Source organism: Hyperolius riggenbachi, chromosome 4 (assembly GCF_040937935.1).
Source record: "Hyperolius riggenbachi isolate aHypRig1 chromosome 4, aHypRig1.pri, whole genome shotgun sequence".
In the NCBI taxonomy this organism is placed as follows: domain Eukaryota; kingdom Metazoa; phylum Chordata; class Amphibia; order Anura; family Hyperoliidae; genus Hyperolius; species Hyperolius riggenbachi.
The window spans coordinates 469402741-469418653 of record NC_090649.1 but is presented as its reverse complement, the minus strand read 5'-3'; the positions used below and the strand labels follow the sequence as shown (position 1 = coordinate 469418653).

At 40.6% G+C, this 15913-nt stretch overlaps 1 protein-coding gene across 7 annotated transcripts in view; it reads left to right on the top strand.

Annotated features, from left to right (window-relative positions):
* USH2A (usherin) overlaps window positions 1–15913 on the top strand; it is a 1078291-nt gene that overhangs the window by 32977 nt on the left and 1029401 nt on the right. For all 7 annotated transcript variants that reach the window (XM_068232882.1, XM_068232881.1, XM_068232884.1 and 4 more), the window contains one exon: window positions 1416–1581. In XM_068232882.1, coding sequence (XP_068088983.1) covers window positions 1416–1581 — 166 coding nt within the window. The remainder of the gene's footprint in view (window positions 1–1415; window positions 1582–15913) is intronic.

Sequence of the window (15913 nt, the reverse complement as noted above, 5' to 3'; positions counted from 1 at the left end):
ACCTCAGGTAATCTTGCTCTCTGGATTGGGGGGGGGGGCACTTGCAGTACATTTGTTATTATTATATATTATGGATGTGCCCCCTTTATTCTTTGCATCCATCGCTAGTGTGGGGACATTAAAATGAAGCTGGTCTTGTTGCAGCTTTGGGGCTTACCAACATTTCTGTAGATACAGTAAGTGGAACCAACAAATCTGTGTTTTTGTGAGCTTTTGAGTGTATCAGTTGGCTTTATGTGAGTTTGCAACAAGGTCCCTTTAAATTGAGCGTGTTTTTAATGATCTGTGCTTCTCAACAAGCAAATTATAAGCTTGGAAGAGTGATCTGCCATTTCTCTGTACTGGTAAATTAAAGAGAAAGGAGTATTGAATTTTAGTTATGCAAGCACTCAAGGCACCTTGGCTAATGGCTACCACTTGCCACTCCGCCGCTGGCCGCCAGGAGCCCACGCAGCTTCTCATTAGCTCTCCAGAGCTAAAGTATTCACAGAGCCCCAGCAAAGCAGCTTTGAGCCTTACGCTGAGTCTCCTTATTGGTTTATCTTATCTGCCAATGAGAAATCTCAATGGTCATTTTATTGAACCAATTAAAATTCTCCTCAGGGAGGATTCTCATTGGCTGATAAACTAAACCAATGGGAAGCCCTGATGGGAAACTCAAAGATGCTTTGCTGTTTTTTTTTACTTTTGTATTTAGGATTGCCTAATCCAGCTCTACCAGTAATGAGCAAATTTGTCGATTTTTTTTTCACATTCATTTACGTGAAAATAATGCTAAATTCGACTTTCAAGCAAAAATGCCATCAAAAATCTTTTTTTAATAAGTTTGAGATTTTTTGTGAATTTTTGCGTGTAAAAATAAATGATTCTGCACTTTCACATTTTTTTTGTGGTAAAAATAACAATTTTTTATGTTTTTGTGAAATTTTTGCTTTGTGACCATTTTGCAAAAATACAATGTATTTTCATGAATATTTTCTCAAAATTGAAAATAGCATTTTTGCTGCTAAAATGACTTTGGCGAAAATTTCCAAGCAGCACTGAGCCCTACAACTACCTCTCCCACCGATCTCTGCCAGGAAATATGAATGCAGATTGTTAGCTGCTATAGAAAATACAGACTCTGTTCATACAAAGATACACACAAGAGTGAATCAGACTTACACCCCAGCTTTAGCCACAAATATAGGAGAGAAAGATGATGACAATGATACACTATATATAAATAAACTGTATGTTTGTCACAAAGTGGCACAAGAGCTTAGGAAAGACAGACATTATAGTAATACTCTCCCGTCTTTCCATGATGGCTGGATGAGAGCTTTAGCGCATCCGAGGTTTAGTCCTTTTATTTTTTAGTTTATGTCATCTGGAAGATGATTTTGATCTTTTTTCTTATATATTTACTTCTGAAGGTGCGTGATAGAAAAGTCCGCTGATGGCCAGATTGTGTTCAAACTCACAATCTCGGGGAGAGAAACCGTGTTTTATTATCGCACTGAAAATGGTTTGCAGCCGCCTATAAAAATAATGACACAAGGGAGATTTCCTGTGAGACGATGGATTCATCTCGCCGTGCAGGTAGGTGGAAAAAAAATACCTGATGTTTGGTTAAACTCGAAATGTGTTTTATTATAAGAGGCCAGAAATATAAGCTTAAAGAAAGGCGTAATCAAGAATCAAACTTCCAAATCCGTAGCTGATACCCCCTTTCTCATGAGAAATCTTTACCTTCTCCTGTATAGATCATCCGGGGATCTGTATGGCTGATATTGTGTTGAAACCCCTCCCACAGTGTGATGTCAGGACCATGGTGCTGACATCACACTGTGGGAGCCTTGTTGCATTGTGGGATATAACAATTGTTTGCAACTGCCAAAAAAGCAAGCAGCATCTCCTTCCAGTGACATCACCTGCCAGCAGTAAAAATGTCACCATGTGATGAATATCAGAATGTAAATCAGGGAGAGAAAAGCTTTTACAATGGGCAAACGCTCACTAAATCATTTATATGTAATCATTGTAAAAATTAAGCACTTTTTTCATTACGGTATTTTCACTGCAGTTCCTCCTTAACCACTTGAGGACCGCAGTGTTAACCCCCCCCCCCCCCCCCCTAAAGACCAGGCCATTTTTAGTTAAATAGGCCACTGCAGCTTTAAGGCCAAGCTGCAGGGCTGCACAACACAGCACACGAGTGATTCCCCCCCTCTTTTCTCTCCACCAACAGAGCTCTCTGTTGGTGGGGTCTGATCGCCCCCCAGTTGTTTGATCTTTTTTTTACACATATTTATTCGTATTCATTTTTATTAAATAAAGGTACTTTTATTTTCCCCCTCTCCCTCCCGCCCACGCGCCGCCAGCCATTCACGGCAATAGGCTGTCATAGGCTTCAGCCTATGAGAGCCGATCGCTCTCTGGTGCCCCAGGGGGACAGCGCTGCCTTAGATCGCAGCGCTGTACTACCCTATTAGACGGAGGTGTAGCCGTCTAACAGTCTCTGCCGCTCGGAGACTGAAGGCGGGGCGGAGCTCTGCCTTCCGAGCAGGAGATGCGCGCGGCAATCGGCGGGAAGCGTTCCTGGGCTGCCACACTGCTCACGCCAATTGGCGAGGAGCAGTCGGCAAGTAGTTAAGAAATGAAGTTGTGAATCTAGAGTATGTGGGTCTGATCCAATTCACTTTTTTCCTAAGTTTTCTATCTGGAGGTACCTTTCATCTTCTGTTTAGGCCAGTTTTAGACCTGTGGCGAGCGTTGCGGTGCAATGCTCCGCCCCCTCACATCACAACGGCAAAATAGCGGTTCATATGACCCTGTGGCATAGTGAGCCAACAGGGTCATATGCACGAGAAAATCAAAAGAGGGATCCGCATACAGACGTCAACAACAATTTTTTATTGTTCCAATGCACACATATAAGACATCAGAATCGTCCAGCCGATGATCGTTTCGGGGCCAATTCGGTCCCCTTTATCAAGGCACGAGCAGACAAAACATATCTTTTGTCTGCTCATGCCTTGATAAAGGGGACTGAATTGGCCACGAAACGATCGTCGGCTGGACGATTCTGATGTTTTATATGTGGGCATTGGAACAATAAAAAATAGTTCTTGAAGTCTGCATGCGGATCCCTCTTTCGATTTTGTGAACTATTTTGCTGCAACGCGTTTCCAGCACCAGCCAGGCTCTAGTACAGGTGTGCCATTCTTTCGATTGAAGGGTCATATGCACAGCGCTGCCCCCTTGCATGCCCTTTCTGCCCGTCGCCCAGTGATGTACTTCATGCAGGACAGGAAGTTCATCACTGGGATTCCAAGCTTCCCCGTATTTGCATAATTTTGCGCATGTGTGCCGCATCCCCACCACCAATGAACTTACCATTTCTGCGATAAACAAATATGGGCCCCTATTCAATGAACTTTTCTCCCACGCTGATAGTTTGCACATCAAGAGAGATACCAAGAGCTGTACACACACTACAGAAATATTGCATTTGCACATTTTGCACAGCTCTTGACTACTGTTCAACAATTTACATATCAGCATATGGTACAATGTATACTAGATTTCTCTTGCCTGTGCAGATTAGTGGTCCTCCACCTTGTTAGTAAACTTACCAATATTATTTACTCTCACAGTGCTGATGATAATAGTAAAATATTAGTAATAGATACAGATATTTTACTACAGCTAAACCTAACCCTATTCTCACACTAAACCCTCCCTCTACCGATGCTAAACCTTAACCACTCTCCCTGGACGTTTAACCTTAACCCCCCCTTCATGCCATTCATTAACCGCCCCACCATGCCTAACCTTAACCACTCTCCCTGGACACCTAACCTTACCCAACCCACCGTGCCTAACCTTAAAGAGGAACTCCAGTGAAAATAATGTAATAAAAAAAGTGCTTCATTTTTACAATAATTATGTATACATGATTTAGTCAGTGTTTGCTCATTGTAAAATCTTTCCTCTCCCAAATTCACATTCTGACTTGTATTACATGGTGACATTGTTACTGTGGGCAGATTATGGAGCTGTTTCTAGCTGGTCTGGCTTTAACAGACAGCTATTTCCTGTCTGAACATTGTTACATTGTGACAGTTTGCCCAGAGTACCGTACGGTACCAGAGCCTCTTGTGGGAGGGGTTTCAGCACAAAATCAGTCATACAGCGCCCCCTGATGGTCTGTTTGTGAAAATCATTATTTTTCTCATGTAAAAGTGGGTATCAGCTACTGATTGGGATAAAGTTCAATTCTTGGTCGGAGTTTCTCTTTAACCACTCTCCCTGGACACCTAACCTTAACCTCCACACCATGACTAACCTTAACCACTCTCCCTGGACACCTAACCTTAACCACCACACTATGCCTAAGCTTAACCAGCCCCTTAATGCCTAACATTTTATTGTCCTCAATTCACTAAGCTTATCTCCTGTCTTTAATAACGTTTCTGAGCTGTTTGTAGTGTTATCACCATGATGATAAGGCATGTAGTAAACTTAACTCTTCTGTCTTTAAGTTAAGGAGAGATCTAAAGTTAACAATTCAATCCTTCAAATAACTACAGAATTCTAAAGTTAAAGACAGGCTGTTAATTAACTGCATGTGAAATAACTACAGAGGAGGTAACTTAAGGACAGAAGTGATAATATAACTCTCTCACTGTGAAAACTGTGAAAACTTATCTCTACACCTTAATAAGGCAAGATTGATGTGTGGTGGTAAGTTTTCTCTTGCCTTATTATCTCCAGCATGATCATAGTGAATTGAGGCCATTACCCCCCCATGGCTACCCTTAACCCGCCATGGTTAACCTTAAGTGCCCCCTGCAGCCAATCTGCCCGAAAAAGGCACATTTTCTGTAGACTCATACGTAGACGTATTCTGCATTGCGTTATTTATATGGGCACCTATGGCGGCACTAAACGTGGCACCCACATTTTCTGTTTCCACCATAACCTTCTTAGCCTGCTAGCAAAAGGGATAGGGATGAATCAAGAGGTAAGGCAAGTATTCATTTCAAAGGCTTTGGGGGAAGCGGAGCTGGTGTACATTTATTATTAAATAGAGGGAAGACTTTTTTATTGATCTTTGGCACTTCACACACCTAAAAACTACTTCTGATTGCAAACCTCGCCTTAACATGACTCTTAGGGCTTGTTCCCACTATGAGCGTTTGCAGATTTTTTTAAGCACTGGCGATTTTGGAAATCACTCTAAAGGCGCTTGTGCAATGATTTCCTATGAGAGTGTTCATATATGAGAGCTCCACTTTCTATTGAATCACAAACACGGCTCCTGCACCATTTTCTGAGCCTATGTGTTTAATAGAAAGTATAGGGAAATTGCACAGCGCTTGAAAAAGCACTTTGAATTGCAATTTCCCGAGTGCTTTAATAAATAAATACATTGGGTTTGATTCGCTAAGACAAATAGCATGCCTTATCAGAGTTAACACGTGACAGGCAGCCTATTGAGCCAATCAAAGTGCGGGGATAATGTCCTTTAAAGTGATTGGTCCCGCAGGGGCTCAGGGCAGGATGAGTTGAGCTCTCATCATTGACAATTAGCAGGCATAAGTTTGTAGTGCTCACTATGCTACTCTGATAAGCCATGTTAACTCTGATAAGGCGTGTTTACTCGGATATGACATGTTGACTCTGATAAGGTGTGTTAGCTCTGATCAGGTATGTTAACTCTGATAAGGCATGCTATTTGTCTTAGTGGATCAAGCCCATTGTATTTATTAATTTCCGGGTACAAGACGTCACTTCCCGACTGACGTCAGGAAGTGTCAAAATTAATTGCTCAGCAAAAGCGCTTACAAAAGCTCTTTTCTAAGCGCAAACTGCAGGGAAAAGCACTTTCTAAATCATTCAACAAATCGCTCAGCTCTTGTGATTGCGCTCGTGATTTGTAATGTGAACAAGACCTTTAGATAGCCACTAACGATCCAATTTCTACCAAAGACTCAGGAAAAATAGTAGGCGCTCGTAGACATATATCAGCAGTAGGTAATATGTTAGTATGATATAGGAAGGAAGGTTCTCTTGTTCCTACCTTATAGTAGTGAATCTCACACGTAAGGTAGTAGTAAATACTTCTTAAATTTTATTGGGGCACGAATGACAACGCGTTTCTCGGCTACAGCCGCTTCATCAGGTCGGTGGGTGTGCCTTAGAATTAGTGTCACTATCTCGGGCGTTTTTCACAAGAATTTCTAGCAAATCTCGTTTGAGCTAACAGATAATTTTGATCGGAAGTGAAATATCGTAATACATCGTTCTCTACACCATCAACAAACCAATCTTTGCTTCCTATCTATCACAACCAACCAGAAAATCCAATTTTTTTTATGTTTTTATAATCATTCGTAAACCATTGTGCCCATCAACAGAGATTATTTACAACCAATCCAATCAAAATATCTGATCGTGCAAACGATTTTTTGCTAGAAATTGGACAGTTTGTGGCCACCTTTAGTCTAAACAAGCTAACTCTTACAAATGAACCAATTACACACAAAAGCATTTCTGTCACCCAGCGAGTATTCCTTTACAAGGATTCAGACTAGCGATGCGTCTGTCATTATGAAGGGGCCGAAGCTTTGCAATCACCCCTGCGATGCCCGCCATTGCAGGGGGGTCCAGAGGCCTTGGGAGCCCCTCCTCCTCCCTCTCTCCAACCGCAAGTGCAGCCAAACCTCCCTGTTTGCTTACAAAAACTGTCCCTGCTGCCACTTCTTCCCAAAATGCAGAATAGCAAGTAGCTGAAGCGTCTGTAATTATTTTCCCTGCTTCCAGATGCTGCTTCACAGCAGAACGCTCCCTGCTGCCATTCGCTGGTTCCCGATCACCTGACCCTCATGGGATTCTGTTGTGATTTTTGCAGGGGGAGTCCTATTAAGTCTAGTTATGCCCCTGGGCCGGAGGAAGAACAAGCATCAAGTGACAGGGCAGTTTACAACAGGCGTGGAAGGGGCGAGAAGAATGCGATTGGGCAGTGCTTGAGTTTTGGGGCCCAGGGCTATAAGCAGTTGTCCTGCCCCATCACCAGCCTCATCCATGCGGCCTGCTACAGCAAAAATCAAACACCTTATCCCAGCTGCCCTGTTCATACATTTGTATCCTCCCGCTTAGACTACTGCAACGCCCTGTCCATCGGATCTACAGAAAAGGTTCTGCGCCCCTTACAGCTAGTACAGAATGCTGCAGCCTGACTCCTAGCCAATGCCCCCCCGCAGCTCACACATCACCCCAGTACTGCAAACTCTTCACTGGTTACCAGTAAAACGGAGAATCAATTTTAAGATCTGCCTGCTGACATTCAAGGCTCTACACCACACGGGACCCAAATACATAACGGAATTATTGGAAATGTATGCCCCTCCACGCACCCTCCGCTCTGCCAACAAGATGAAGCTGGTTATTCCCAGGATACACTTAATATTTGGTGCTCGGGCCTTTTCCTATGCAGCCCCTACTCTATGGAACTCACTTCCACAATCAGTACGAGAGGCTCCTTCTCTGGACAGCTTTAAAAAAAAAAAAGGCTAAAAACTCACCTCTTTTCCCTAGCCTTTGAGACTGCATAATGCAGGGTCACAGCACTTTGAGTCCCCAGGGAGAAAAGCGCTACATAAATATTATTGCTATTTTTATTGTTATTCATTTCTTCACCTGGTCAGTTTTGGGGTAAAAAAAGGCAATTTTGAAATAAGATTTTACTGTATGAGTCTAGTTTATTTTTAAAGCGGACCTGAACTCAGAACTTCCTCTCTGCTCCAAAAGAAAAGCAACAACATAACAACCATCAGGCTGGGTACACACTTAGAGGCATTGCATTGAGTTGCAGCATGCTTTTTTCGTTGGGATGAAACAAAACGTAACTCATCCCAACTCTGCGCAACGCAACTCACAAGTGTGAATCCAGCCTTAAAGAAAAACATTTCTTTGTTACAAAAAAAAAAAAAAAAACTTTTTCTTTGTTCCAGCTTACATAACTCCTGCAATACATCTGCAGGGTATCTACTTCCTGCTTTCATGGAAGAAGAGAAAGGCTTAACATCCTGTGCTTACATATTAGCTGTGTCTGCCGAGGATTGCCGTATTTCTGTGCCGACACAACTCAAATGACATTTGTGATTCCTTACAGATGAGGGGGAATGAGACAGGCTCTTCTCTCTAAATACACACAGGGTGCATTTCTCTCTGTTTTACTTGCGTCCTGTGCAAGAGTTCAGGTCCATTTCAGAGGAGGAAAGAAGCACTTGTTCAGAAGACATTCACTAATGTTAATCTGGACTTACACAGGTTTAGTCTTTAGTCTTATTTGAACACTTGTTTTTCTTTCTCTGGCCCAAGGTGGACTTTAATGAATATACCACTAGATTAAACAGTGGCTTTTGTAATGCTTACCTGGAGTTCAGCCTTAAAGACTTGCCTATCCGAAGTCTAAAATAGTCTTCTTTTTAAGCGTCTATAGCTCAATTGATTATTACTACTTTTCACTTTAATTGCATTCATTAATTATGCATCCCCTGTTTTAAGCCACCTTTTCAAAGCGTCTTCATCACCGAGGTACATTATACATTAACTATTAATTATAAAACAGTGACTGAGAACGTGCAATTTGGGAAGGTGGGGGGGGGGGGGGGGGAGTTGCCGATGAAAATATGCAGGCTGTAGATAGAAAAAAAATATGAGGCAAGGCTTAATGAATTTCCAGCGAACAGCCACAAAACTGATTAAACACGAGGCTTTTCAGAAGTTTTCTGGAATATGTCAGATTGATGTGGCTTCTTTTCGCTCGGCTGTCTCCCATTATAAAACATAATCTCTTTAGTAGCCTTTCTTTTGCCTGGTCGTATCAGTGTTACGCCGGCGGAGTTTGGCAGACGTCAGCCCGTTAAAAGCTTTGGGAAGAAAGTTTAAAATCAGAATGCAGAGGGGAGCTCACGCCTCTATTACCCTCTAGAGGATGGGATGCTCTTAGAATGCCTATGGAAATTAACATTATCATTTCAATGCATGTCAAACGTGAGTCATTCCTCCTGGTTCAGGCAAAAAAAAAAAAAATATTTATAAATCTTTAAATCCTACGGTTCTTTCAAGAAAAGGTTAAGGTACTTATGATTTAATGAAACTCCTTTACATCATAACGGTTTGACTGTTGAGTCAAAACTTGTCCTTTAAGACAGAGAGCCGCCATCAGCAAAAAGTAGAGCCTGTCTCCTGTATTATTTATGCCGTATTAAACAAAGTTACAAATTGATCAGGTTTTAAGATAATGACAACGAGCACTTGTTGGCTCGGGGTTTTACATCACGTCCGAAATCAGGTCATCTCCTGGGAGTGGCTATGTTTTGTCCCTTAAAAGACCACTATCATGAAAATCATGAAATATGAAAGACATATAAAACCATACAATTAAGGGGTGCCTTTCTTCCAGAGTAAAATGAGCCATACATTTTTTTTCTACGATGTTAGTGGCACTTACAGTAGGCTGTAGAAATCTGACAGAACCAACAGGTTTTGGACTAGGTCATCTCCCCATGGGGGATTCTCAGGGTTTTCTTTGTTTTCAAAAGTACTTAGTGAACGGCAGTTGCTCCATCCAACTGCCAAAAAAGTGTGCAGTGAGCAGGGAGGCTGGTCAAATCCAATCTCAGCTCTACTGCTCAGTAACTCAGCACCTATTCAGCAAGGCAAGGAGTCCTTAGGCAAGACTCCCTAACACTTACTGCCTATAGTGTACACCTCAGTGGCTGCAGCTTAAGCGCTTTGAGTCTGCCAGGAGAAAAGTGCAATATAAATGTTATCTGTCTTCTTGTCTGTAGTGGCAGGGGATTCCAGAGGAGGGGACGTTCAGGGGCTTCACAAGAGACATGTAAAGTCCCATACACACTCTCAACAGCGGTCTTTTATGCAGCACAATTATCAAACCACTTTTGTTGTGAACAGTTGGATTGGTGTCTTATCAGTTGAGTGAACAATAGCAAGCAACTTTTTTTTGGTTGTTCAACTTGTTTCACAACAAAAGTGGTTTGATAATTGTGCTGCATAAAAGACCGCTGTTGAGCGTGTACATGGGGCTTAAGTGGTGGGTTTGCCATTCCAGGAGCTATGTAAATGATTTTATTTGCATACTTTATTTTTATTTTAATTTTATTTTTTACAAAATTTATTTATGAATTTTTTAATCAGTGATTGCCCATTGTAAAATGTTTCTACTCTCTTTGTCTTACATGCTGAATTTTACCACCGCCGTCAACATTGTCAGTACTGTCAGGTGATATCTGCTGAATGTTCATCTACTGAGAGTTCTAAGGCCACTAGAAAAAATGTCTTGTCTACCAGGGTGCTCAGGGGGAGGGGGATTTAATGCTGCATAATAAACAGCCTCAGTGGGAGGGCAGGGATACCAATATGCAGCAATATAAAGGTATAGATAGTGTTGCTCATGCAAAATTAAAGCAGATCCGAGATGGGAAACTAACTAGAACAAGTAACTTGTCTATATATCTTATAGAAAGTTTAGATAGTTTACACTGCAAATCTAGCTGCAAATAGCTTTAATAGAATATGATTATTTCTTCCTGTGATACAATGACAGCAGTCATGTTGTTTGTAAACATTACACACAGGCAGGCTTTTCTGCATCTTGAGCAAAAAAACCTAATCCCCCCTCCTCCTCCCTCCTCCCCTCTGCCTCTGAAATCTCTGGTAACACCTCCCCCTCCTCCTGCCCAGACTGAGCTCCCATGAGCCCTTGCTACTGTCAGAAAGTGCCTTGGCTCTCTGAAAACCTGTGGGCGTTGCTTGTTTAGTTTATAGGAAATTACAGTATTAAAACAAAAAAGTATTTGGCTTGAGGAATGCCCTATAAACAATAAGAAAGGAACACAATTATGCAATGAGTAAAAGTTCATCTCAGATCCACTTTAAGGATATTTAACATAAAAGTGGGTATCCTGAATCATTTACTGCATGGTTTTGGTTCACCCTGAGCTGCTTGGTTACTGTGTTTTACTGCATTCTACTACATGTTGTTACATTTCCTTTTTAATAGCTGCAGTGGTGTACCTAAATTCATTTAGTAAAAAACATTAAAAACATTTTAAAACAATCATCCACATGCCCCATATGCACAATGGACGTACATTTGTTCATCGCTGCCTTTTACAAAGATGAACTATACTAATCTTTGCTGCTGACCATATCGAAAACAGTGATGATTACAAATATTGCTTCCTACCTTTGCTGGACTGCCATGGTGGATGGCTATCACAGGCAATTTCTTACATTTCATTGTTCATCTCTCAAGAAAAAGTATTGAGCAGTCTAACCTTTCATGGTTACCATCATTAATAAAAATGTTTCCAACACCACTGCCGTACGTTGTCCAATTGATCTTGTGCTGAGGCTTTTCATAACAACATAAAGCATGTTTTATTATTTCAGAAAAAAAAAATACCCAACCCCAGGCAAGAGATCTGTACATTTTATAAATCTGCTCGTTAGTAAACAGCCTAGACATTGTAGGACCATAAAGAGGGGATCTGAATAGGGATGGTTGGAAATGTCCATTTCCGATTCTGCCTAGATTCTGGTTTCCGCCAATGGCAATTTCCATTTTTTCAGATTTCTGAATTTCTGTTTTTCCGATTCTCTGATTTCAGTTTTTCCAATTTCTGATTTTAGAAAAGTATTTTATTAGTCATTTGTTTTTGAATCAGAGAAGGCAAGGAAAAAAAAAATCAGAAATTGGAAAAACGAAAATCGGAAAAACTGAAAAGTTTTGTGATGGGTCTAAAATTACTGCGGTGATCCGATTTTTGGTGAAAAATTCTGCGTTCTCTGATTGGTCTAATGCTGTCGCATTCTATGATTAGGCTAAAATTACAGAGTTTAGGTAAATCAGATATTATAAATATATTTTATTACACCTTTTCATGGGATAACATTGAAAACTTGACACTTTGATACAGTGTAAAGTATCAATGTACAGCTTATATAACAGTGTAAAGTTGCTGTCCCAGCAAAATAACTCAACACACAGCCATAAATAAAATCACACAATGAGAACAGCACAGAAATGAAGAATGTTTGCTGCTGTGAGGAAAGGGGTGGGTTCCAAACCCCAAGGTGTAGTAGTGATAAGAAGCAATGGCCTCAATTCACTAAGATTATCTCCTGTCTTTAATAACTCTTCTAGAGTTGTTACCATGGTGATAACGCATGTAGTATTCAGGAAACATTTTACCTCAGACAAACCTAAAGTTAACTCTGTTAATTAACTGCATGTGAAAATAACTACAGAGGAGGTAACTTAACTACAGAGGAGGTAAATTAACTACAGAGGAGGTAAATTAACTACAGAGGAGGTAACTTAAGGAATGAAGAGTTAAGATAAGTTTTCTCTTGCCTTATTATCTCCAGCATGATCTTAGTGAATTGAGGCCAATATGTACCTCAGCGCAAACGGAAAATTTGCAGTTACAGTATGCACTCAACCAAGGTGTACATAAAACAGTACCTCAGCGCAGATGGCAGCGCTTAACAATAGGTGTCTGCAGCTTCTAGGTTAGAGAATGGTAACGTAACTTAGAACAATACAATACCCCCTCATGAAACAGTAATTAGAGCAATACAGTACCTTCTCTTGAAGTTATGATCCCACTCTATCCAAAAAGTGGCACCCAAAAAACAATAGAAGAATCTTGAAGTAATCCCGACATCCAGAGCGAGTTAGCAACTCAGCTCGACGGAGACTCGGTCTGACCGCAACGCTTCTCAATCAGGTGACGCGACGGCTTCCTGTTTCCGGTCTCTCTGCCTCTCTGCGTTCCACAGTGGTTTGTGCTCGTATCCTGGCCAGTGAGAGCGCCACCCAGCTTCCTGGTGAATAAAAACCTTGATTTATATGCACATAGTAAAAGGTAGCCTCCACTTCCCGACTTGAGTTTCGGCCAACCGCTGGCAACAAAATCAAGTACAGGTGAAACACTAAAAATTTGAATATTGTGCAAATATCCATTTATTTAAGTAATTCAACTTAAAAGGTGAAACTAATATATGAATTAGAAACCCTTTGCAGGTGTTTTGGATGAATTAGCTGATTAGAGTCTGGCACTTTAAGCCTAGAATATTGAACATTTTCACAGTATTCCAGTGGTTGAGATTTTGATTTGGGGTTTTCATAAGCCTGTAAGCCATAATCATCAACATTATAACAAATAAAGGCCTGAAATATCTCGATTTGCATGTAATAATCCTATTTCATAGATTAGTTTTACCTTTTAAGTTTAATTACTGATATAAATGGACTTTTGCACACCATGCTAATTTTTTGCGTTTCACCTGTAAACCCCTAAGTGTAGAACGTCTAACTTCTGCCCAAAGTGTCAATATTTTTTGTGCCCAGCATTATGTTCCCGCCCTGCCTTAACTCTGTTGGGCATGGAGTTCACTAGAGATTCACAGGTTACCACTGGAATCCTTTTCCACTCCTCCAGCCCAGTTTCCAAAGAGAGAGAATCATGCTCTGCTTCAGTATGTCACCGTACGTGTTGACATTCATGGTTCCTCCAATGAACTGTAGCTTCTCAGTACTGGCAGCACTCATGCAGCCCCAAACGATGTCACTCTAACCACCATGCTTGACTGTAGTCAAGACATACCTGTCTTTGTTCTCCTCACTGGGTTGATGCTACACACACATGACACCTTCTGAACCAAAAAAACGTAACCTTGGTCACATCAAACCACAGGACTGGCTTCTAGTAATCGATGATGTCTTCAGTCTTTTTGTCTTCAGCAAACTGTTTGCAGGCTTTCTCAATTATCATCTTTAGAAGAAACTTCCTTCTTGGATGACAACCATGAAGACCAATTTGATGCAGTGTATGGTATATGCTCACAGCGTGGACAGGCGGACCTTCCACCCCTTTAACCACTGTAGAAATGCTGCCAGCACTCATACATCTATTCTCAAAGGACAACCCCTGGATATGATGCTGAGTGTGTGCACTCAACTTCTTTGGTTGACCATTGCAAGACCTGTTCTGAGTGGAACTATGAGGTGCCATGTTGAACATTCAGTTAAAAATATGAGAGAGTGTGGAAGTAATAACAAAAAATTTAACAGACCTGCTCACACCCGAGACTTTGTAAGACTAATGAGTAACATGGGCAGAGTGTTGATATTGTTCACTGTGGGTGTACTCACCTTTGTTGTCAGTGGTTTAGAGATCAATTTAATTTACACTGATTTACAAGCTTTACACTGACTTTACATCATGTCAAAGTGTCACATCTTCTGTGTTGTCCCATGAAAAGATAAAGTTAAATATTTACAAAAATGTGAGAGGTATACTCACTTTTGTGAGAAACTGTATACTTCAAATTACATAAAGATGTTTTGTCAAATATTATGTTATGGCTATTCACTGGTTTGGAACTAATCATTATAAGTGTTCTCTTTCCCCTTGTTGTTAACAATTTTGATGTACTATATCTTGATAAGAAATATATTAAGTGCCGTTCTCGTCACTAAATGCATTTTAATGTTGGCTACCTGAATTGGCGATGTATAAACCCAGAAAGATTCCATTGAATTCTTGTAGCCTCTGGGCAGGTTTTTTAACAATTCTATTAAATAGCTTGGTTATGGTTCCAAATCCTTTGAGAGGTGGAGGGTAGAAATAGCATAAGTGAAAGGTCAGGGATACTTTTAGATAGTAGGCAGGATGAGGGTTACTGCTATGTACTAGGTACTAGGTAAAATATACAGCAATTGGAGGATTTCTTAAGGAAGAGGTTAATGAGTTATATTGTATGAGGAGGTAAGTGATTGGCATAGGGTATAGTATAGTGTGAAGTTTGGATTAGGCTAGGTGTGAGGTTTAGAGAAAGACCATGTACCCGGGGAACCCCTTAAATTATATATTTGAATAATTTCTGTCTTCCAGTACTTCATGGCCTATTACATGGGCACCCAGTTTATCTGAATGTGTATGATAGAATGAAAAATGCAAAACACATAAAAAATAATCAAAACATGTAGAGTAAGTATAAAGTAGACAAGGATAAGGCCCAGCTCACACTGGCAATTTTTGGCAAATGGATCCATGAAACCGGATCTGATTACCAGTCAATCAGAAGATCCATTTTCACTCCATTTGCCGTTCAGTTGCTTCCATTCCATTTCCCTATAAACCCTTCCCCCGACCCCCATCAGCAAAGTGGATTTTGCTCTCTCGAATAGTCTGTTTCTTCACTTGTGTGAAGAAGCTTTCCGTTTTCTCATTGCCCCAATGCAGTGCTTCAGCTTCTATCTCCATTCCGTTGGGCTTAGCAGTCCGGAAAAATAGCTGCAGAACCAAACTTGTGATCTGTTCAGCAGATCGTGTGAAACAGATCAGTTCTGACAGACCAATGTGAATGGATCCTTAGGTTAACATTGGAACCATTTGCATCTGTTAGGACCCGTTCTGTTAGGATCCGCGAACGGACCATTTTTTACTGATAATGTAAACCGGGCCTAACCCCCCCCCCCCCTCCCCAAACAAAAATGTAAAACAACTAATGCTATGAAATTTTAATTAAGCAATACAAAAACTATCAAATGTTAAAGAAAGCTATAAAAAGAAAGAACACAAACATATAAAAAGAAAAAAGATTGCATAAAACAAGCATAAGGAGACGAAAACTAAAACTACTAGAAAATATGAAATGAAAAGTGCAAAGAAAAATCAACAGCATAAAAAATAAACTGGGTAAATATGCTATATAAAAGACCAAAAGAAAAACAATATAAAAAGTAAGACAGAAAAAAACCCCAAAGAAAACACAAAGAAAATATAAAAAGATAAAAATAAAATCAATAACATCAAAAAGGAATAAC